Raw genomic sequence first — 24,666 nt, 5'->3', positions numbered from 1 at the left:
GTCAAAATATTCTAAATTTAAATTGACCATATCAAAGTATATTGAAGTTATTCACTTAGAAGTCGAAATTTCAAGCCAAAAACAACAAGTTTACGTAATTAACAGGTAAATTAATTTGATTACATTTTGTATGGAAAATCGTCACGAGCAAAAGTAAACAAAGATTTCAAACCACGAGTTTGCATTATGCATGATGCTAATTAGGATTGTTTACAACTCGTCACGGTTGAGAAGGTGTTCTCACACAGAGCGCGAGAAAGTTTTATGATTATGTATACAGAGTAGCCAAACAAGGGCGTTGCATTATAAGATATGTTTAGATTGAAAACTTTGACTGGAAGTCAAAGTTATTAAAAAAAAGTGTCTGTATATCAGTTAAATGATTTTTTTTTGGACTAATTTTTGGTGGAAGTTAATAACTATTACGATACTTCAAAATTACCCACTTTTTTTCGAAATCTTTTTTTAAATATTTTTTTTGGAATTAGTCAAAGGGACAATACATTTTTAACAAATTTACTAGACCAACTTATAGTTCAATATCTATATATCAGATATTTATTTTCTTTGGAATTTTCATACAAAATATGAATTTGTTTCAAATAAAATATTAAAAGCATTCCAGTACATTAAAAAATAAAGTATGAATAATCTATACATGGGTCACAATTCATGTCCAAAGGCTACATGTTTTGCTATGCACTCATATTATAGTCAACTCTTCTAATAATGGACAATCTTTTTTCAGAGGTCCAAACATGCCAAAGTCTTTAGGAAAACATGTCAAAATTACGTTACCATGTGGAGATCCAGGGAGCACTAATATTAGTAGTCCGTCAAAAATATATATAAAAAAGGTCATAATTTCATTTTAGCTGTTAAAAGGGGAGGCGAGGCGTGCCCCTAGCACTACTCCTGATACTAACCTTAATACTATAAAAATTATGTTAAGGCAATGGCATTTGGCATTAGGAGAGTTAACTTTACTCAACATATTTAATTCATTTACTTTAATAACTAGTATAGTATACCATTTTAAGAAAACATTACATAACATTATTTACGAGATTCACAAAAAAATCTAATTTTTGCTCAGAATGGTGATTCACAAAAAAATCTAATTTGGCTCAGAATAGAACTCCAACCGTGGCCACAATTCTTTCTTTGACTATCAAATCAAATGTAGTGTGAATTCATATTCATAAGAAAACATGTTATATAGAGCTTTGATTTCATTAAAATATACAATTCACTGCTACCAATATAATATGCTAACATGCAACATGGTTTAAAACATTGCTATTTAATAAATACTGTATCATGATTTTTAACCCTTTATACATTTTATGTTTAAAAAAATGGATTCTACTGTCTATCCAATTCAATATCATTTTGACCAACTAATAAGAAAAAGGTTTTAGATATATTGTCCCCCTGAAAAAATGTTTTTCTAATGTTTTATATCATTCACATAATAGTTATTCATTTTGACAACAAATTGGATCAAAGATTGTTTTACTTGAAAATATGTAATTCATAGCCCAAAAAATAGTCATTATTTTTTACTGCAAAATGGCCTAGTAACAGTCTTTTTATTTTATTAATCTTCACTTTTCATGTTTTTAGGGGAACAATATATCTTTAACTATTGGAAATTCTAAAAATTAAGTAGACTAATATGAATACATTATATTTTTAATTAACATAAATAATTTTAAGAGATACGAACAAAAAATACATCCGAGAAGTCAGTTCAGATGATTAAGATAATTATTTTTGTTTTTTTTTTTATTTAAAAAATCCTAAAAATTTACAAGTTAGTATAATATATTTGCACATGATAAAAATGACATAATATCGCCTCATGATATTTTACTTCTACTAATCCATTGATCATAATAAGCCATTATGAAATTAAATAAAATTAAATTCCATTTGAAATATATTATTTATTGACATATTCACCAATTACACTTTAGTAAGATACTTCACTTAAATATTAAGTATTTCACTCAAATTGTATTCATTTTGAGATTAATTTTAAGTGTTTCCCTTAGCCTAAGTTTAAATGGTGAAAATAGCCACAGAGCTGTTATTTATAAATTTTTGCTTAAGTCAGTACAGTCAACTCTCCCAATACCGGACACCCTTGGGCGGGCATATATTTTCCGGTTTTTCGAAAATCCGGTTTCCTGAAAACATATTTTTAAAGTCATCACGTTGTCACTGAAAATGCTTTGAATCACCGGTCGGAATGCTGCCCGGTGCGGTCTAGCGTAGGGAAGGCCTAGGCTATGATTGTGTCAAGCTAGTTTTAATTAAATAAATACTGATAGGCCTAGGCCTACTTTATTAATATTAAGCTTTAATATAAAAGCTTTTGTATATTGTGAATGTATTGAATCCGAGTCAGCGACGACGATGTTACGTTGTTTTCGTAAATATTTGGAGTTTTTTAACTGTCCGTCCGGTTTTCAGACGCTAATTTTCGTGTTTTGTACTTCATAATTTGTCCGGATTCCGGAATTGGGTATTCCGGTTTTCATAATAAATTACAGTACATTTAGAATAGGGACAAATTGGGCCCTCCAAAAAAGTCCGGTTTTTCGTGAATTCCGGTTTTGGGAGAGTCCGGTATTAGGAGAGTTGACTGTATATTGTTAAGTGAAAAGCTAAAGCTTTATCAAAAAAATTATTTTATATCGCATGGAATGGACTTGAAAACTGACTTAAGCAAAGCAATGATTTCAATCAAAGTTACATTTTTTTTTTGGCCCCAAGTTTTCATGACATACACCTTGGTTCGACATTTATTGCAAGCATTTATTGTCTCAAAAACTAGATTCTAAAACCTAAAATTCGGTAACTTTTTAAAGACCATAATTCTATTTTTTTTTTAAATATTCAGCAGGCCGAATTTTAGTTGAAATTATTGTAACAATTGTGTACAGTAGTAAAAATAATAAAATATTGTTAGAAAAATAGTTACACTATGCAAATGATAGATCTCTTACCTTCAAACTAAAATACCAATTTTATGTGGTACCTAAAGTTTTCACTTATGATCTATTGTTTAAAATTGTTTGTTTAAAACAAGACGTAAAATATCATTTTAAAGATATCCTTTAAAAATGGAATGATTAATCGCTTACTAATTCTTTCGGAATTTTTCTTGACTGCATTTTATTTGCAGTAATTTTTCACATTCTATACAAACAATTGTAATACAAAATTAAATTTGATATTGTTTATATACCATTAAATGTACTGAATGGTAAATTAAACGATGTTATCAAATTTATGTTAATGAATGTGATGGAATTTATGTTATCAGGTTTATCATCTCCAGGCAGGTAAAAATAATCAACATCATATCTGGTTATCTGATTTGCAGGCTGCTTCAGCCAGACAATGACATTATCCATCCATTTATTCTTCACCAGGGGCTGAACTATTTCATCATTACAGCGCAATGTAGCACCCACCACTGATGACATCATGAGTATAATATATACTCATCCTTTGATTGTTCACTTTTAAATCGTCAATGGTCATGTGTTACTCCAAGTCATCATGAAGACCCAGGTCATCTGATGACATATCAGAGACGCAACTGCTTTGTCTGTTCGTTTTTCCATTTGCAACCATGTTATCTATTGAGGGCGACCTTCTTGGTGACATTCCTTCTCCCTGCATTGACTCCATAGCTTCTGCTGCTCCTGAACTAATGGCTGCTGACGTTACAACATCACCTGAGGATAAGAAAGTAAGAAGTTTGATTAATCAAAGATGTTCTCAATTAACTAGAGAGGTAACTCCAACAAGTTTTAATAGTAATTAATGTGCTGTTCCCATAGAGTATCACGGTTCTGACATCATATACAACAGCCAAGCGTTACATTTTTTTTTCGGTCTACGATTCAATGGTGAATGTCTATGTCAAACAAATATAATGAATCGGTTACCAAGTTTTAAAGTTCTTTGAGCAAAAAAAAGACTTTGCTAATTTGATTTGGAGGGCTTAATTGAGGCAAAAATACTCACTACTCGTTGTGTTGGTTTGCTGTGCTTCTGAGCCTACTCGCACCTGTCCGAAGTTCGCTAATGACTCGGGCCAGAATCTTTGACTAGATGGACGACTTTGTGTTTTATTCTTCTTAACTTTAGCTGCTTCTGGGTTACTAGCGTCTAACATTGGTTGTAATATTCTCCGCCTTGCATTAATGAACCTGAAAACAATAAAATGTAAGATAAGTATTAGTTATATTCCTATTAAGAAAGGTCTAAACTTGTACTAAACACAAACTACGTATGAAAAACATAATCGCAGAAAATTAATAAACATAAACTTCTACATTAAAACGGTACTCATACGTAACTGCAGAAACAAAAAACTTATTTTTAGGGGAAATTAAAAAGATAAAAATCTGTTCTTACCAATTGTTAACTTGAAGTAATGTTAAATTTGTTTGTTGTGCTATTTGCCTTTTTTCATCTTCTGTTGGATAAGGATGCTGAAACACAAAAAAAAATGTATTATAATTAAATATTTCAATAAAAACAATGTTACAACACTCATATTGTCACAGTATGACACTTGACCTCAACATTCAAAATTAAACCAATAAACTTTGATGTACCAAATATTAATGAACATGGTTCAAAGATAATGCAGGCATTAATAAAACACAGAATATAAGTGCAGTTCCTTGACCTGTGTAAATGAACATGGATTGTTAATAAACAAACCTTTAATTTGCTGTGTGGCTTGTGTATTAATGTGTACTCAACTTTGTATCATTAAGCGTGATGTGGCACAATGTTTGGTTTAAATTCTATAGCTGGCCAGAGGTCATTTACTTTATTTAACGATGTGTACACCTTTTGATACATGGGATCATTGTATGAGTTTTAACTAGTTATACATTTTCTATATACTAGAGTTTTATAAATTGAGGTCGCATTTCAGAAAAGTGATAAATATACGGAGAATTTACAAGAGAGGGCACTATACAAATTTAAAAATACTTAAACTTATTTGTCTATACTTACTACTATGTGTTGGAAAAGCCATGACCTCATGACATTAGTTGCATGTTTCGGTAATACTCCTCGTTTATTTTTCTTACGGTTCATAATATCGTCGTACGGATCCGTCAGCCCTAACGCCATTTGATTCGCTTGTGATATTGGTATTTGGTTCATTCCTTGTTGGATTCCGGTTGGAGGAATTCCAATTTGCGAGATTGGCGTTGAGCCATGGATGATTGGTACAATTGGTTGGTGTTGGTTCAAGGCTTGTGGTTGGGTGGCTTGTATTTGTACAGTTCCTGGAAGAGCCTGTGTCACTATTCCTTGTGATGTCATTACTCCCTGTGGAATCACTGGAGTGTAAACGACCTGACCTGCATGGTTGAGAAGTGCTTGAACTTGTGGCTGTTGAACCTATAGGAGAGTTAGAAAGAAAACATGGAATAGTAACCATATGTAATTTGTTACAACAGCTTGCAATAACAAAAATAGAAATAAGTGGTGTACTCTCTAGTCATGTGATCCCCAAGTTGCAAGAATTTGAAGACATTAAACTTAATCTGTCCCTGTTTTCCTTTTTGTGATTGAAAATCTATCACCAGCCGTTTCAACTTATTATGTTACCATATTATGAATAGATTTACTAAGAATTCCAACCAACAATACTATACTTTTATGAAAAATAATTTAAAATAAATAAATAAATGCATGACTGAACAGTATAGAGACAACAGTGTCCATGTTTACTATTCATGTTTAAGTAAAACCCCCTTAAAAGTCTTACATTTTTTTATCTAGGTGAATACCACTTAATAAAAATTCTTAAATACACTTAAGTGAAATCTAATATACCTAGCGCCATATTAACTCCATTCAAGGGGGAATGAAGACATTGATCTTACCTGTTGATGAGATGTCTGTGTGGGTTGTTGTAGTATTATAGCCCCACTGTTGCTTGGGCCATTGGTAAATAATGGCTGCTGTTGTTGTTGCTGCTGTTGTTGCTGCTGGTGGTGTGGTAAAAGATGCTGTGACGATGGACCCTTCAGAAAAAATAAATAATATTTTTAAGACAGAATATATTATAAAAGTTTTTATCTGCAATTTCAATTTACCCTTTAAAGCTATCGCTACATCATCTCTGAATAAACTCACCCATATGGTTACATAAATTCAGATTTAGATTTTATTGTTCTTATGGAAACTTCTATCAGTCTTTTCTCAATCATACAAATTAATAGGAATATAAAACAGAAAATAATATTATATTTAAATTTACCCTTTAAACCTATCGCTACATCATCTCTGAATAAACCAACACATATGGTTACATAAATTCAGATTTAGATTTTATTGTTCTTATGGAAACTTCTATCCGTCTTTTCTCAATCATACAAATTAATAGGAATATGTAACAGGAAATAATATTATATTTAAATTTACCCTTTAAAGCTATCGCTACATCATCTCTGAATAAACCAACACATATGGTTACATAAATTCAGATTTAGATTTTATTGTTCTTATGGAAACTTCTATCCGGCTTTTCTCAATCATACAAATTAATAGGAATATGTAACAGAAAATAATATTATATTTAAATTTACCCTTTAAACCTATCGCTACATCATCTCTGAATAAACCAACACATATGGTTACATAAATTCAGATTTTATTGTTCTTATGGAAACTTCTATCCGGCTTTTCTCAATCATACAAATTAATAGGAATATGTAACAACAGAAAATAATATTATATTTAAATTTACCCTTTAAACCTATCGCTACATCATCTCTGAATAAACCAACACATATGGTTACATAAATTCAGATTGTATTGTTCTTATGGAAACTTCTATCAAACTTTTTTCAATCATATAATAGGAATATGTAACAGAAAATTAACATTACACAGGATATATATAAGAGTTGCAGAGATGTATTAGTAAAAGAAACAAAATACATACTTGATTTTGGCTTCCAGCTGGTGGTGATGACAACATATCTCTATCAGAATCGTTTAGAAAATTAGGTGAGTTTTCCGACCTTAGTAGGTTGTCACTGGCCATCTTTCCTTTTAAACATGTGATGTACCGATGACAGAAATCTTTACACAGTTCGTTAACCTTTTCTAATTCCAATAAGTGAATCCGTAAAACCTGAATTGCTTTTACCATCTAAATTAAAAACAATCAAATTCAATACAAATAATATTAACAGAAATACAAAAACTCTAAAACAATCTATAATATGCTGCTCATGACAACATGTAAAATGTTAAAGATGATGTGGTATTAATATAACGTTTACTTACTTAATGGAACAAATTCAAGGGTAATATTACAATGCAATATTAGGAGTGCCACTCATAAATTCTGAGTGCAAGTCTGAGTGTCAGACAGGGCTAACTAGCGTGGTGAGAACCCTGACATTATGGTCACCAGACTAAAGACAACATCTGTGCACAATTGTTATATTTTACAAAATAGCACTATTTGAAAAAAATCATGTTTTTAATAACAAACTGAAATGCTTTGGATAATGTTAAATGTTACACTACTCTAGCTACATAGCTATTGGTTATTGAAGTGTCATACTTGACACTATTTACTACGGATTATAACACTATAACTACAATAATTAGTGTACATTAGACTGTAGAGAAAACATCAAAAAGGGTTCATGTCTAGTTCTTCCATTATATTACACAGTACTTTAGAATACATAAGTTTAAAACGAGACAATTTTGAATAATTGATCTACTGCACAGTGTTAACAAGTATCTTGGTGTGTATAAGTTCAAAACCACTCCTCAAGGGGGCGTTTTTGGAGTGCAAGTGGCTCAAAAGCCTAGGCCAAAGCTGGAGGAAGCAACTTACCAGGTTATCAACCTCAGAATCTTCGCTGAAGAATGCTCGGCCGGCTTGTTCTTGTCTGTTTACAAACTCTTCAATATCTACATCAAAGCTGGCGGATGTGGGTGGGTCAGGACTCTGGGTAGCCTGCTCACACTTCTCAAATAACAAAGACATCAAGGGGAATAATGGATGCCTGCAAAACACAAATTAAAAACAAATTAAATAATTTTGCTGCTAATTAACAATACTTATAATATAATAATTGCAAATTTCTAAATGTACTGTCCCTAAAAAAACATAACAAATTTAAGATTAATAAAATTAGACTTTGAATATGCCATTTTGCATTTGATTTTTTATATTAAAATTATTTACTTTTGTAACAAAAAACAGGAAAACTATTATTTCACTTATAAAAAGCTAAATAAATGGTTAAATTTAACCAAAAATCAATATAGCTTATTTTTTGTTTGTGGTCAAAGCGATTAACTATTATTATGCGATATTAAATTGCATAATAAAAAAATATATATATTTTTTTTGCAGGAGGGCAATATAAATGGCACTTTTGATCATTTAGATAGTCGCTTTGTTGTTTCAGAGACCATTTATAAAGTGATACTGTCATACAAATAGAATAATATTTATGTTTAATACTGTATGTAGATTGAATGTTATTCAATAGTCATGCAATTCAAAAGAACAAGGAACTATGCTTTCATAGAATAACAATATAAACAGCCTCTTTGCAGTAACAGATCTATTATTATATTCAGTATTTCATAGTTAAGTATATTAGGCATACTAAACTGTACAGAAAACTGTGGCAATATGGTTTAATAATACCCAATAGGGCTAATAATTGTTAGATTATATGAATAGAGATGGCAATAACTTGTTAATTCATATTTTATTTTTATGTACTAGTTAGTAGTACACAAGAAGAAAAGGATGTGTTTTGTGTGTTGTAGTGATGTGTTTTAAATTACTAATTAATATCAGTAATGACTTATTTGTAAGGTAATTGTACAAAATATTCCCTGGCATGCTTCATGCAATACAAACCATTAGGATCCAACGTTCTCTTAAATATGATTTATATTTTAGCAAGCATACTGCAAGTATTAAAAACGTATTATGATTTTAATTTGTAATAAGCTCAAGATTAATTAAAACATAAATTTCACAGATATCTTTTGACCCTTGAACATAAGAAATTATCATAAAACTTTTGGGTTTATCCGGGGGAAGATATCTGGGTTTTGTTTTGTTCATGTCTTGCTGTTTGTTATTTGTACTTATATGCCAAATAAAAGAATAAGAATATTGATTCATAAGATAAGACTCCCAGTAGACGTTTTTGTGAAAAAAAGGCGTTTTTAACACCTCTCGTTGTTCATGTTTTACACAATAGATTCTTTGTTCATTGTCTGGTTCACCCATGGCTTTTTCTGAGAATCAAGTTAGAACTACTAAATACTTATTAGGATAAAAATAAGGAAACAGTATAGTAGTACTGTACTACTATATTTTAACAATTAACATACTGTATAATGTAAAAAAATACATTCCAAATGCATTTTTTAGTGTAGCGGAATAAGTTAAACGTTGAATTTATATTTATTTACTGTACAGATTGTAGTACGTTGGAAATAATATATTTTTAGGTAACGATTTAATAGGAGTGGATTTGATGCTTTATTTTAATGAAAATGGAGTTTTTGAAGTAAATTCATGTATGTAACAATACATTTTTAATCAAATTTAAAATAAATTTTGAACACGTAATGTTCAATACATTTATATCAAAACCCTTAAATAAAAATAGGTTATATCATGGAGGAAAAAATAACCTCCATGGTTACATAAAAGGCTACAATACAATAATTGGCAAATATCCCTGTTGTATTGTAATCATTTTGTTTCAATCACAAATTAGTATAATTTGTAAATTAAATGAAATTTGTTATTGAAATATGTAAATTTTAAATACTGTAAGTGTAAGTTATAAAATAATTAATTATTTGATAATATAAATGTTTGCAAAGTGTGTATTAAACAAATTTTTGTTGTTCTCTGGTGTTTTTAGAGCTATTGTCTTACCGTAATATAATTAAATAGTTTTTTTTACTGAACATATTCAACATTTTTAAATTGATTCATAAATAGTTATATTAACAATAATTTGTTAGTAATTAATTCTTCTAAATAACAACAAATGAAATAGTTTTAACAAATTCAACTTCTTTGTAGTAAAGTTCAAATGTTTATTGTGGCAACAAAGTATGTGTCGTACCCGCATAGTTTCTTGAACTTGAAGACAGGTTTTTTAATAACTGAGAGTACATATAATTTGGGTATAAACTGCACAAAATGTAAGTGAAAGTAACTTTTTGGTAGAATAATTTGTGCGTCAACATAATTCTGAACTTACGATTTTAAAGGATTTAACAACAATTTAAATCTTGTAAGTATCTTGATTGAAGTACGTAGACCCAATGTAATTTCAATAAACATTGAAAAAAAGAACACAAGTAAACTTGTTGCATTTTCTTGAAAAAATCCAAGTAACTTAGTATCTTCAATAAATCAGGACAGCTCGCTCTTGAAATTTATCTTTTTTTTTTTCAAATTAACAAATTTCAACTTAATCTTGAAATTAATTAATCTTGGTAAAAGTAAACACTTTGCAGAAAGATGAGTCACAAAATCTTCACTATTCAACCATGGAGCTATAGCTCCATGATTCAACTTCAAGAAAAACAAAGGCATCCTTGCAAAAGTAAACCAGCAGGCCACATACAGATATTCTTGCAACATAAATTATTATTTACACAATATCACATCTTGATGTCAATAAGTACTGGATTCCACAATCAAACATTTTTTTGAAGTTGTCTGAATGATCAAGCAACTGGTTCTACAGACTTCTGCACAAGAGCTGCTTTACACAATAATTTCTTGATATCAACTGCCAACTGGTGAATAATGTCTTCAATTATGGTCAGCCAAGGACATGGTGTTTACATTTTAAATTTATATTCATTCAGTGCATACAGTGGATCTTTTAATGTTTGTTTTTTTGTTTTTTGTTTTTTTTTAGTTTTGAATTAACAATTAACATATAAAACTAGTAAAATTCTTTCAAGCATTTGTAAATTTACACCCCCCGCCCAAAAAATAGAATTAATTAACTTTAAAATATTGTTTTTTATTGATGAGTGTTTTACCTTTTAACTGATCGTTTATCACTTTCCATTTGACTATCAACAATAATGCCAGCAGGAGCAGATGAGGCCTGGCTTGAGGTTTGTTGAGGTGCTGCAGTGGTAGCCTGCTGTGTCGCTACTGCCTCAGCGGTATCGACAGGCTGCTGGACCATGGCTGTCGCAAACATATCTGGCGACTGAGTTGTGTGTGTCATCTGAAAAAGAAAACAAATAATAACTATTTACAGAAGCTGAATTTTCTATTTACCGAATCAATTTTGCTCTGAAATCAATTTCTGTATATACTGACAGTTACCGTTTAAAAAGTAAAAAAAAATGTTTGTAAAAAGCTATACAAAGAGAGTGATACAGGTTGGACCTTGTCATATAATATTGAGTGCTCAGTTGATTCACGGAAAGTTTCAAAACAAGGAGTTGATAAAAAAAACTTAAAATTAAATAATGAGTGATTGAACTTGAAAGAAAAGAAGAAACGTAATTAAACAAGTTTAGCTTTAAAGAAATATAAAAAAAAATTATAAGTTTTACCTGGAAAAGCATTTTAGCAATCACAATTCAAACAAATTTTTACTTAAAGTAGGTATCCCAATGAAAAAATTCAGATTAATTTTTTTACTTTTTCTTTCAGTTAACCATAAAGAACTTAATGTAATTAGCATTGTGCAATTTAAATGATTAAAATCCGATTACCCGTTCTAAAGTTATGGTTATTTAAAGTAGTAAAAAAAATAAGATTTTTTGCATAAAAATGGTGTTTTTTGCAGTTAAAATTGGAAGCATTTTTACAAGGTTGTAACTTTTACAATAATCAGTTAAAAGTTTTGAATTTTTTTAAACCTATAGATATCACAGAGTTGTACAACTATATTTTTTTTGGAGCCTCAACGAAACCTATTTTTAGAATTATTGGCCCGCAAATTTGGTCGGAAAGCATTTTGCACTCATTTTTGCTGGATTTCCCTAAAAAATGAAAAAACAGCAATTTTTCAATGATCTGTAACTTTTGAAATACTGTACTAATTCACTTAATTTTTTTTTGTACTTGTTAGAATGTAGTTTATATTTCATTAATAAATATAGTTGAAATTCAGAGATATGTGTAATATGAAACAAAAATATTTTTTTAATGGTGAAATTTAAAATTATCAACAAAAAATGAAAAAGTATGTTAAAAACTGTGTGTACTGTTTCCTTTCTTTCACACTAATTTTTGGTAAGTATGATTATTATATTATTTTAATATACTTTATATTCATAATTGCAATCATAAATACTATTATATATAACTTTTGAATACGTAAAACAAGATTTTAGGCCCGTATGATTATGACACCAAATCTAAGCCGGGCTAAGATATGTTCTTAGGCAAACACACAATAGGCCAAAATAAACTCATTTAAAATAATCAATGGTAATTAACAAAATTAATTGTTTACCTGAATAGTATATATAACATTATAAAAATGGTTTCTTTTCGCATTTCTAACTGCAAGTACGTTATTAAATTGAAATACGGAGCTAAAGTTTAGGCCAAGTAACGGCTTACTCGCGATCAGCAGTAGCTCCCGTCAAAGTATTTCGGTCGCAGTTAATGACTTTCGACCGCCGTATACGGAGTCAAATGTAACGTTGGTAAATTAGCTCAATAAATTTCTTTGGTACATTTCAACCTAACGCATTTGCATTGTATACTTGCATAATAAATCTTCCACACATTACACCAATTTTAAGTTGTTAAATTAATGTCTAAAAACAGATATTCTACGACGGAAAAGGACATGTCAATCTCCGACATCGCTGTTGTCACACATCTCGCGTCGAGCCGGCCGAACTCTCGAGCGAGGAAAACTAAACAACGTGTTCAAAATATGGAACGTACCATTCGCTGATAGGGTGCATTAATGTATTTAACGGAAAACACCACAACAAACACGCGCGTATTTTAGAGTACAATATTTTACTCACTACAATATTCACCGGATTATAATGGTTGGATCTTTAAAATTCTGAATGGGATTTACTCCTCATGCACCATTTTAAATTGTAGTTCGCACAATTACCATGCACAATACGTTTGTAAACTATGTTTTATCGATTTCAATGTAGATTTAGCTATAATTTAATACCAAAATCCATAATATTTTTCCATAAACGGTGATTCAAAATTGGATTTTTGTCACAAAAATTGACTTTTCGTTACGAAAAACCTATTTATAGAAGACGATTTTCGTATCAAATTAAAGCTCATTTAAAGCCTGATAACATACAACAAAAATTAATCCGCTAGGTTCAATGGTAATCGTGCGATCGTGTTTTGAAAACTGATGGGGATTTTCCGATGAGGTTTTCAACGCGCGGAAATCGGCTCGCCAGGATTTTAGAACCGTTTTAAAATCGCATTTTCTCGGCAACTAATTCATTAATTTTAATTCTAAACACACTTATACATAGTACTTTCAAACAATATAAATTTTGTAAGTATTAATTAAGATTGAATACGATTTATTTAACATCAAAGTCATACTACTTTTTCGAATTTCGTCAATATTTCAAAAGTGATACCCCTCTGTGCGCTTTCATTGGGATACCTACTTAAAGCTCTAAAATTACAACTAATTAATTGTAGAGGTGCTACAGTAAGTAAGCTGTACTGAATGTATCTAACTGTAGATATGAAATCAGCAACAAGTTTATCTGTTACCTTCTTCTGAAGCTATGATAAACAGTAGAGATTGACAATATTTTATATGATTTCAAAAAAGCTAATTGTAATGTATTGTCATTTTATAATAAACAAAAGAGTGTTCAGGTAACTCCAAGGTGTGTATAGAACTAAGACATTATGAAAAGTGACAAAAACACCTCATAGTAAAAAAAGTCTAAAACAATAGATATATTGTTGTACAGCAGAATGTGAGGTGTATTACAAAAAAAGCTAACAATATTCTAAAATTATTAAAAATAAAAATGTAATTTAGTTTAACGGCCTATGTATCGGTACAATAGTATTATTTAATATAGTTATATTAAGGCATGATTATCAATTAACAATAACATATTGTTAGTTTGTAATTTAAAGAACAGGTACAGTATGTATGTATGTACAGTCTTAAAAGTACAGTATTCGGGTTTAGTAAGTCTGTACTTACTACTACACTGTACTACTAACTGTTTTAGTATAAATTATAGGAACTAAATTAAAAACTATATAATAGGTTAGTGCACAGTCTAGTAATTAAGTACATTCTTTAGGCAATTATTAATTTAATTATGCTGAATAATTCATTCAGTATACTGTACCTTCCCAATAATCTGTACTCAATCATTTTAGCTAATAGTAATAATAGCCAAATTTTAACTGGTAGGCTAGGCAATGTTAACACTTTCACCGCCAAAGACGGAAATCTCCGTCTTTCGATGCCTAGCGCCAGACCGCCAAAGACAGAAATTTTCGTCTTTGACTTTTTATTGCACAATTTGTTAGATCAGGTATATATGGACCGCATGGAGAAATTTCAACATCCAAATCGATCTGGACTGTAAATATTTTGATACTTTATTAACCCCTAGTGCCATTGACCCAGCTGGCCTACATCGCGTCCTATCCGTATCCAACAACATAATGTGCTTTACTGCAGACGAAGCAATTGCAGAAATATTTGCCGACTCTGACTCTGAAAATGAGTATTTATTATCCCCAGATGATGAAGGTATATTTGTACCTAAATCTGGTTTATAAAATGTAATAAATAATTGGAGATAATTTAGCTAGCCTAGCCTAGGCTAGTTTGTAGAATAGGTTGAGAAACGTGACACTGACAGACAGTGCAGCCAGGCTAAAAACCTCATTATCTCTGCTTTGTTCTCCGATTGAGCCTAAAGTGCTAAAAGTGAGCCAAGTTCTTTGTACAATTATGTGGTATTACAGTTTTATTTCAATAAAGTGTTTGTGCCATTGGAAAGTTTATTTCTATCTCATTATTTGAGTGTATATTGCATGTTATTCTGATTACAAACACCTTTGCTATGAGCTTTGAAAAACAGGTAAATTTATCTAAAATGGCTGGCGGTGAGGGGTACTTCCTTTATTGAATGCCTGGCGGTGAAAGTGTTAATGAAGTAAGTATTGTAGGACATAACAGAAAGCTACTGTGTGACATAACAATAAGTTGTCATTGATGATTTATACTATATATAGGAATATCTTGCTTAACTGTACATTTTAATAAACAAATAAAGGTATATTATATTTTGTTGGCATTCAAAACCTACACCAACAGTACACCAGAGGTGTCCGGCCTCTCTAGAGAGCATACCCCCTGATACTGTGATAAGACAATACAAACACTGTACAAGTACCACACTACTGGACATCTAAACTTTGAACACTATCCCTGTCACTCAAGCTGTTACTGAGATAATAAACGATGATTGACAACAAGGTTTTTTTCCATGCAAAACAGTTCCATCATGTTGGTATTCTTTTCTGAATGAGCTGATATCTAATGTTCAGTTGAAGCATGGTAATTAGAGCCAAATAAACCATTCATTTCAACATTTTTCAGCCTGTTGCACACATTTTAATTTCTAAAAACTACCTCTAAATTATTTTATCCTAACCATTCATGCCACAATTACTCTAGGAAACAAGTTAAGTTAATAGTTACAATACTATTATTTATATTTATGTATTCATTCAAGGTAATAAGCACTCGCATAATTATAACCTGTCAAGCATCATAACAATGATTGGCAGGCTGTCAAACTCTTTATTTCAGTTTCCTCAGCCATGCAGTAATCAAGTTATAGGCTACTGCATGTTACAAGTACTTTTTCCTCTATCAATAACTAGACTGTCTTACATTGTTCAGTTCATATTTTGTTTCCAATCTAGAACAGAGCTATATATGTTTGTTTTTCATGACCACCTCAAAGATAATGGTAGCTCTGCTTGGTTTTTCTATTTTATGTTGATTAATGTTATTGTTCCCAAATATATTAATTAAATCAGATTTAATAGGCCACTTTGCAGTTTTAATAACATTATTCATCCTTTCCATAGGAAAAAAGGTCAACAATTTGATTATTTTTTTTACTTAAATTACAGATTTTAGGTAATATTTTGTTCTCCTAATCCAATATTTGGTCAAAATTAATACTGTAAATGCGACATTAAAATGGCATTAACAATTTTTATTTGTTCAAGGCGACTGGAAAATATTTTGTAATCTTAATACACACAAACCAACAGGTTGGTGTTTTTAGTTTATGAATGTATCTTTCTGGATTAGCATCCCTTCACTAAAATCAACTGACCTATCAACCACGTCCTCAGATGGGCACGCCCCAATCCAAAACAGACACGTTGTTTGTGTACAGTACTTTCAAGTCATTTATTATATTCCAGGCCTGGCTCACAAACATTACTGCAGGTTTTTAAATTTCATAACATTTTTGTCCCCAACTGACAAATCACAAGCGTCAGTTTTGTCAATTCTCTTGCAGCTTAAGTCTTTTTGCTTTAGCCATTTAGGATCTATATTGAGGGATAAATGTAAGGTCAATCTAGATTTTAGGGTCCTTTGCCAATAGTTCACCTACACAGTAGTTCCTGCAGTCCATTTAGAATTTAATCAGGTGTGTAAATTGACACAGAGTGCAAGAGCTTTCGGAATTTAATGAGTCGAATTGTAATGTAGTGTACTTCACAAATAATACAAATGTTATTCGATACTAACAAGCGTCATATTTCATCAAAATCAATTATAAAAACATTTTGGTAATTTGAGAAATGTTAACAAAGGTTTTAATTGTGTTCTCAAATTGATTTTGTTTGCATTCTAAAGCCCAAACTGCACTAGTAACTACAGTACTGTACTAATGGTGCAAGGTTAAATGAATTGTGGGCCTAGCCTAGTTTGTTGTGTGTTACATTTGACATGTTTATTACACTAGAATGTTCAGATCCATAGAATTGTTTTGCATTGAAGCAAGGCTGTTTAAATTAGCCAGCTGCATTAGTATAGTAGTAATAGTAGGCCTACTGCATTTGACACATTTTGCACTAAAAAATGCTAAGGGTACAGTACAGTATCTTCAAACCATAGAGGAAATAACAATGACTGGTTCAAGTTTTTTATTCTGTACACTGTACAGAGTATCATAACAAAATTTAAAACAAAGTGTGAGTATTGTATCTACTACTGTATAAATTTAAAAGTGTAATGCACCTCCACCTCCAAAAAATACTAAAAATAATAAAATCAGACTTTTAATAGGCCATTTTGTAATTTTGCTCCCATCCCATACCAGGGGTATACTACAAACTAGGGGTATTCTACCAGGGGCTTCCTAAGTAGCTCACGGTGAATGTCCTCTCATGTATGGTCTTTAGGCCTAGCTAGGCTTAGTTTTGTAGATCTAGCTGGTAAACAACAGTAACGTACGAACATCATACGCTAGCTATAGGCCTAGCCCGACATTGTCTAGTTGATGCATTAATTGTCTTTTTGTTTTTGCCAGAATCCGTATTGGGGGAAACCAGTTCTTCAATTTTTGGCCTTCATGAGCGATCAAATGTAGGTGAATCACAAAAGAAAAACTAAAATATAAATCCGCACGCAATGCATGTTGGGATTTATAGCGGGCCACTACAATTATTAGAATTCACTTATTTTTAAAATTTTTAACCGTTCAAAGACGAAAAAGTTATAGCAAGAGGACCATATTATCATAGTATTTATTTTTACATAAATGAATTAAATTAGATCTAAAAAAAAACTAGGGAATGTTTTCTTTTCTCATGATGGTTAAAACAGGTAGCAGGGAAGAGTTAAATTACAATTATAGTAAAAAATACTAACAACTGCCTGTTTATAAAGATGAACAAAGAAGTGCTGGTAGGAAACACAAGACAAACAACCAAGAGTGAAATAGGTACACTCACAGGATGTGAGAACAATTAGACAGCAAACATTGTTTATTTGATCTAAAGTTTAAGTAAACAATGTGGTGTACAGTAAATTCTTTAACCTTCTGGAGAAATTTAAAATTAATTATGGTTGTGTACAGCAGCCAAAGGTGTTCTAACACAAATATAGTAGAACACCTCCAGTGCTCCTTTGGGATACCCTGGGCCTCTACTCAAGGGACACTTCTTCACATTCACATGAACTATAGTGGAAAAATATCTTTTAACAGTTAATCTCTATTGAGAGGATATTTTTTTTAGTGAAGATTTTCCCTTAATTGGTGTTCACTACCAGCAATATTGTCACATTTAAGACAATGCTTACTTGGCTTAACTACATGCTGTTTTGGGAGAATGAAATGATAGAAAAATAAGGTTCTCTCCATACAAAAAGTACAGTAATACCCATAGTAACAAATCACTGAGTGTGAAAACTATAATGGGAAGCGCCAACATATTAATAATTTGTCAAAAATCAATATATCAAAAAGTTTTAAAATTAATTATTCAGTTTGAACACATAACTTCTAATGCATACCTCCATTTATACAAAGTAGTAACACAGTAAAACCATGGAGGTATAAAAAAGAATACCTCCATGGTAAAACTATATTTACCTTTTTAGAACTGTGTGGATATCAAATGGAAATTTTAATGGTTATCTTAATTACCAATTAGCACTACAACAACCTTGATGTCCTTTTTGATGTTCCTAGAATTTTTATTTTAATTGTATGTTTCCTGTCTATTTTGGTAAGGACAACTCAAAAACAATAAATAATTTCATACACCAACCAAAATGCAATTCAAAATGTAGCAAAAACCACCAGCACAGTATTAATTAGTAATTTTTATTTAAACAGTATTGTATTTTAAAAAAAAGAACTACAGCCTAGTATTAGTAATAAATTCAATAGACAATATACCGCAAAACCGTACCTGCAGTAAAAAAATTTTTAAACTAAAAACGGTATTTTTTGTTAATAGGCCTAGCATAGTATACGTCATGTTTTATATATAATAAAACTCAAACATGTCTAGGCCTTGGTCGATCACCGATATTTTTGATAGGCTATGCAGCTTTTTATTTCTTAAGCTAGGGCCTAGCCTAGGCCTATGTATGATGATACCGCTAGGCCTAGCCTAGATAGACGAAAAGGTCATGAATGAACGAACGGAGAGCGGAGGGCAAGCTGAGCAAATCAACCTTCTTGATTTGTATGTTATTGTTATACTGAATCATGTTAAAATAACACATGAAAATGAATGATATTAGATTAAATGATTGTACTGCGACTACCAACTTAGGCTTAGCTTGTCGCTTAACTTGAGCCACACTTAAGATGATAAATCAAGGGGAATACAGCTGTCTATATGATTAGTGAACCCCTCCCTAAATGCCTTGTGAACGCTTCACTAACAGCGTCCATCAACCAACACACACAAAGGGAATCGATTACAAACATGTCGGACAAGCTATCTGAAACAGAATATTCTGCGCGATACTCGACAAAACCGACGATATTTCATGTGCATATGAAAATAAATGAATTATTAAACACTCTAATAGGTTAACACACAAACCTAAGCCTATGTAAAGGCATTTCTAATTGTACTAAATATAAAATTGATGGCGGAAAATGAAAAATGACTGACGTACCTTTCGTGTGTCACTCTCCCGTCAACGCAACGGTTAGCGCTATCCGACAGCTCTTTACAACAACGCCGACGGCTGATTGGCATTCATCACGTGCATTATGAATAATGCATGACCAATATTTGAATAATTAAAGTTCGAGGCGTGGCTTTCTCTTTAAGTCTTGGCGGGAAGAGACAAAACTCACTATAATTACTATTGTTTTTATCGTGGGAAACTTAAAAAGACAAAAGATAAGATGATCTTTCCGTCATATTAATTACCACATAAAACCTAATCATTATTATAATAGAGTAACACTGTAGTTAGTTTGTGTAGGCTAAGTATTACACTTGTGGTAAGCACAGGCCAACTTAAAGTAGATGGTTAGATTTGTCATTTGGCATAAAAAAAATAATTTGAGAAAAAATTAATTGGAATTGGAGACCGAATAAAAATTGTAATTTGAGAAAGAATAAAAATTGTTATCAAATCATTACTAGTAGGCCTACTAGTAGTCCTATAAAATCATCATAGATTGATCAATAATGTGGTTACCGTTTAAAAACTTAATTTCTCCCTGTTTCGCTAATTAAAATATAAACAAGTCAATAATACATTTTTTTTTCTATTTTTAAGAATTATTATTTTAGAACCAAAAAATTAAGTTAAGGTAATACCTATAGTTACTACATGTATTATTTATTTATTTATAAAGAATCATGGAAATTACAAAATAGTACATATACAACAATAAATACAAAATTCCATATTTGTTTATATAGGCCTATATAGATTAAATAGGTATGCGCTAACCCATCATGTGTAGGCTAGGCCATGGATTAAAGAATTAGAAATCCATGGCTAGGCCTACGTATAAATTAACATATCTGTTTCTAATGATATATAAAAACAAAATTTACAAATAGAGGGCGCTCTTCAATATAGAAACAAAAAGTTGGCAACAATAAACATTGAATCCGGAAATTTCGCTTATTTACAATCATAAAAATAGTACGTCTACTATACTAATAGGCCTAGCTTTATTTTGTATTTATACTAGCCTATTGGTTATTTATCAATCTTTTTAGTTGCGCCTTAAGCATACATTTAGTGTAGGTTTAGCTAGCCTTTTTTGAGTTAGCTTAGCTAGGCCCTAGCCTAGGCCTAGCTAGGCTAGGCCTTCTACATGTGCAGTGAGTGGCCTTTTTTTGGCACTAGATGACAGCAACTACAAGCCGAAGCGGTAGTAAGCCATAAAATAATAGGCAGGCCTAGCTTTAGTTTGGTAATTATATAGGACCCACATCTTTAGGAATCACCCTGACCTGCAGCAGCAGGGATATAAAATAGGCCTACTACTGTTAAGTTACTTAGGCCTAGCTAGGCTAGTAAGGGAGTATGGTCGAAGCGGCCGCCAACCAAAGCGGCCGCCAGTTTAATATCGTCATTTGTATGGAACGCCATGTGCGCTTTAATCTTTGATTGTTGACGTCATGGCCTATGGCGAGTTGAGTTAAATAAATATAAGCCAACTCATGTACTATCAAATCTTTATATTTCTATAATAATTAAGTTTGCCTGCCGATAAATCAATGTATATTTTATTTGTATTTACTATTAACTAATACATATATCGAAATATATTTTGCCGAACCTTTATATCTCGTTTACATACTATTGAATCCTTATACAGTATTGCAATAATAATTTACGTATACGGTATTGCCGAATCTTTATATCTCTTTTATATACTATTGAATCCTTATACAGTATTGCAATAATAATAATTTACGTACGGTATTTCCGAATCTTTATATCTCATTTACATACTATCGAATCTTTATACATGTACAGTATTGCATTAAATAATAATTTACGTACGGGTATTGCCGAATATTTATATCTCATTTACATTTAACTATCGAATTTTATACAGTATTGCAATAATAATTTACGTACGGTATTGCCGAATATTTATATCTCATTTACATTTAACTATCGAATTTTATACAGTATTGCAATAATAATTTACGTACGGTATTGCCGAATATTTATATCTCATTTACATTTAACTATCGAATCTTTATACAGTATTGTATTAATAATTTACGTACGGTATTGCCGAATCTTTATATATAGTTTACATACTATTGAATCTTTATACAGTATTGCATTAATAATTTACGTATGGTATTGCCGAATCTTGATATCTCATTTACAGACTTAATCGAATCTTTATACAGTATTGCATTAAATAATAATTTACGTACGGTATTGCCGAATATTTATATCTTGTTTACATACTATCGAATCTTTATACAGTATTGCATTAATAAGTTACGTACGGTATTGCCGAATATTTATATCTTGTTTACATACTATCGAATCTTTATACAGTATTGCAATAATAATAATTTACGTACGGTATTGCCGAATATTTATATCTTATTTACATACTGTACTATCGAATCTTGGTTTTTATTATTAGTAATAGGGTGTGTTGTTATACATTTAAGTGTTATTCCATTGTAATACATTGTTTGTGTTTTTAATAAAGCAACATGGGACGCGCACCTAATGTGCCGCAGCACTATTGCTGGCTGTCAGTCGAGTTATTAGCAGAAATTCGCGTAATTAATTACCGTATCAAACAGACACTTTCATCTTATTTTAGTATTTAAAACTCATTTTCAATTGATCAATATTTAAATAAAGAAGTAGGCCTAATAAAATAGTGTAGGATATTAAATAAATTGCTGTCATCATGTTATTGTAATTAAATTATGATTGCGATCACTACTATAGTTACTTTACTAATTAATTAATATACAATAACAAATATTTTTAATTATTAATATATTTATATATTTTGATATACTTTATTGATTGGTTTATTTATATATAATTCTTAATAATTGGCTTATTATTATATTATATTAATATACAATATAAACACCACAATGTATTTTATAGACTTTATTAAACATGTATATCATTTAGAACAGTTAAAATAAGTAATCATCGATTCGCCCTTTCGTTTAAAAGAACGTACGCGTATCACATTCAATCTGTAAAAAAAGAGAATAAATTACATAATAATGTAGATTGTTATTTACGTCCGAGGTAAAGAAAACCTGTCGAAACAATGACAATCAAAGATTACAAAACAACGACAATCAAAGCGCACACAGCGTTCCATACAGATTACCGTTATTGAACTAGCGGCCGCTTTAGTTGGCGGCCGCTTCGACCGTAATCCGCTAGTAAGTAGTATAGCTATATTTTTTAAAGAAAACTTCTAGGCCCTAACTAGGCCTAAAATTAAAAAATATATTTATTATGATATTGCATGCATCATTAATTACTTTGTTTTGTTTCTTTGGTGTGTAAATAAAAACAAATATAAATAAAAAAACTGTTTAATATTTAAATTTGTTTGGTTTCAGATTACCTGTGTGAATATGACTCCAATAGCCTAGCCTAGGCTATATTGGGTAGCTGATAATATGGCTTTAATATTGGGTGTTGGTGTCGGCCTGTTTATCCTTGCATTTGTATGGGCCTTAGCCATATTTTCATGCATCCTATGTGCAAGAACATCCTTGCAGTAAGTACAAAGCATGTTTCATCCATGTAATTGTGTTGGGCAGAGGTGGGTTGAAATTCTTCCACCACCCGGCCTTCCTACCAGCTTCAAAACACCCAAGAAACATCCGGATGCCTGCAGGCCTACTGATTCATTTTTTTACCAAAATCCGATAATATCTGACTAAATATTATATACTAAAAACAAGATACAAACATCTATTTTTTTTAATCGATTTGAAATCTGTTTAATGGTTCGGAAATGTAATTTTAATTCCTATTTTATAAATATTTATATATATTGTTTCAGAAATGCAGCAGCAGGGATATTCATTTTAGCAGCCTTTTTAACAGTCACACTTATTTTATGGCCAAAACTGCCAGCTATACCGGAACCAGAAGAAATAAAGGTAAATAAAGACCATCAATTGACCCGAGCAGTGGAACCGTAATCCATAGCCAACTGTGCCGATACACTATAATAAATCACACACACGGTTGACCGTGCCGATAGCCATTTCCGTTGCTTTAAACATATATTTAACAGTGTATTTTTAATTTTTTTTTTTTTCTCTCGTTCATATGTAATTAAGATTGCTTACTTGCTATTTTGTTGTGTTCTTTTTTGTCTTATGTTTGTAAATCACAGGTTTGCCCGCTGGGATTGTTGTGATTTATTTTATACCGAATAAATAAAAAATAAAGTTCTTGAGCGATGTCCGTTGCTGACGCTTTGAAACAACAACAACTTTCTATTTGTTGAATTTTTGCGTGTGGAGTGATCACTGTAAATTACTTGAGTAAGTTAAAAATGTAACAATTATACTTTTCATTTTTTTCTTCAGGTAACTGACCAGAATTTCTGGGGGCGTTTGGTTCTCCAGTGCATCATGGGTATTTTTGCATTAGCATGTCTTGGTATCATGTTCTCACTACACTGGACTGAGAGAATTCTTGCGAAGCCTCTAAAGACTAGAAGGTTTTAAGCAAGATTTTATATCAAATGAACAATTGACAACTAAAGCTCTGTCCACAATATTAAACTTTATGTGCAAAAAAACGTGGTGTGCCCATATAATATGGACATGACAACATGATATATCACTACCATATTTGGGCACATCACAGTTTTTTGTTAAACTAGTTTGGTAGTCAAGACAGAGCTTAGTTCTGATAGCAATTGTATGCAAAATCCAATTACTGTAGTTGAATCTCCAACATTTCAGCCACTAAATGTAAATATTTTTAATGTGTAAATAAATAAATTCACACTACATATATTGTTTTTAAACTGTTTTATTTAACTTAACATTATAAATTTATATTTATTACATTATATTTATTTTTACATTAT

General features: G+C 31.0%; 2 protein-coding genes across 2 annotated transcripts; one reads left to right on the top strand and one right to left on the bottom strand.

Annotated features, from left to right (window-relative positions):
- Window positions 1-571: 571 nt before the first annotated feature.
- On the bottom strand, window positions 572-19,877 carry LOC140057123 (homeobox protein PKNOX2-like). The gene is made up of 9 exons (XM_072102666.1): window positions 19,749-19,877; window positions 11,119-11,312; window positions 7,910-8,081; window positions 6,998-7,207; window positions 5,934-6,074; window positions 5,053-5,445; window positions 4,438-4,514; window positions 4,045-4,229; window positions 572-3,752 (listed from the first exon to the last, which is right to left on the bottom strand). Exons 2-9 carry the CDS (start codon window positions 11,310-11,312, stop codon window positions 3,559-3,561), a joined length of 1,566 nt encoding a protein of 521 aa, XP_071958767.1. The 5' UTR covers window positions 19,749-19,877; the 3' UTR covers window positions 572-3,558.
- A 784-nt stretch (window positions 19,878-20,661) lies between these two features.
- LOC140056911 (transmembrane protein 218-like) lies at window positions 20,662-24,582 on the top strand. The gene is made up of 4 exons (XM_072102434.1): window positions 20,662-20,738; window positions 23,174-23,334; window positions 23,623-23,722; window positions 24,158-24,582. The coding sequence occupies exons 2-4, from the start codon at window positions 23,234-23,236 to the stop codon at window positions 24,296-24,298; spliced, it is 342 nt and encodes a 113-aa protein (XP_071958535.1). The 5' UTR covers window positions 20,662-20,738; window positions 23,174-23,233; the 3' UTR covers window positions 24,299-24,582.
- The last annotated feature ends 84 nt before the right edge of the window (window positions 24,583-24,666 follow it).

This window comes from Antedon mediterranea, chromosome 8 (genome assembly GCF_964355755.1).
Source record: "Antedon mediterranea chromosome 8, ecAntMedi1.1, whole genome shotgun sequence".
NCBI classification, from domain to species: Eukaryota; Metazoa; Echinodermata; class Crinoidea; order Comatulida; family Antedonidae; genus Antedon; species Antedon mediterranea.
The sequence above is the reverse complement of the archived record's forward strand: the minus strand, read 5'-3'. Positions and strand labels throughout refer to the sequence as shown.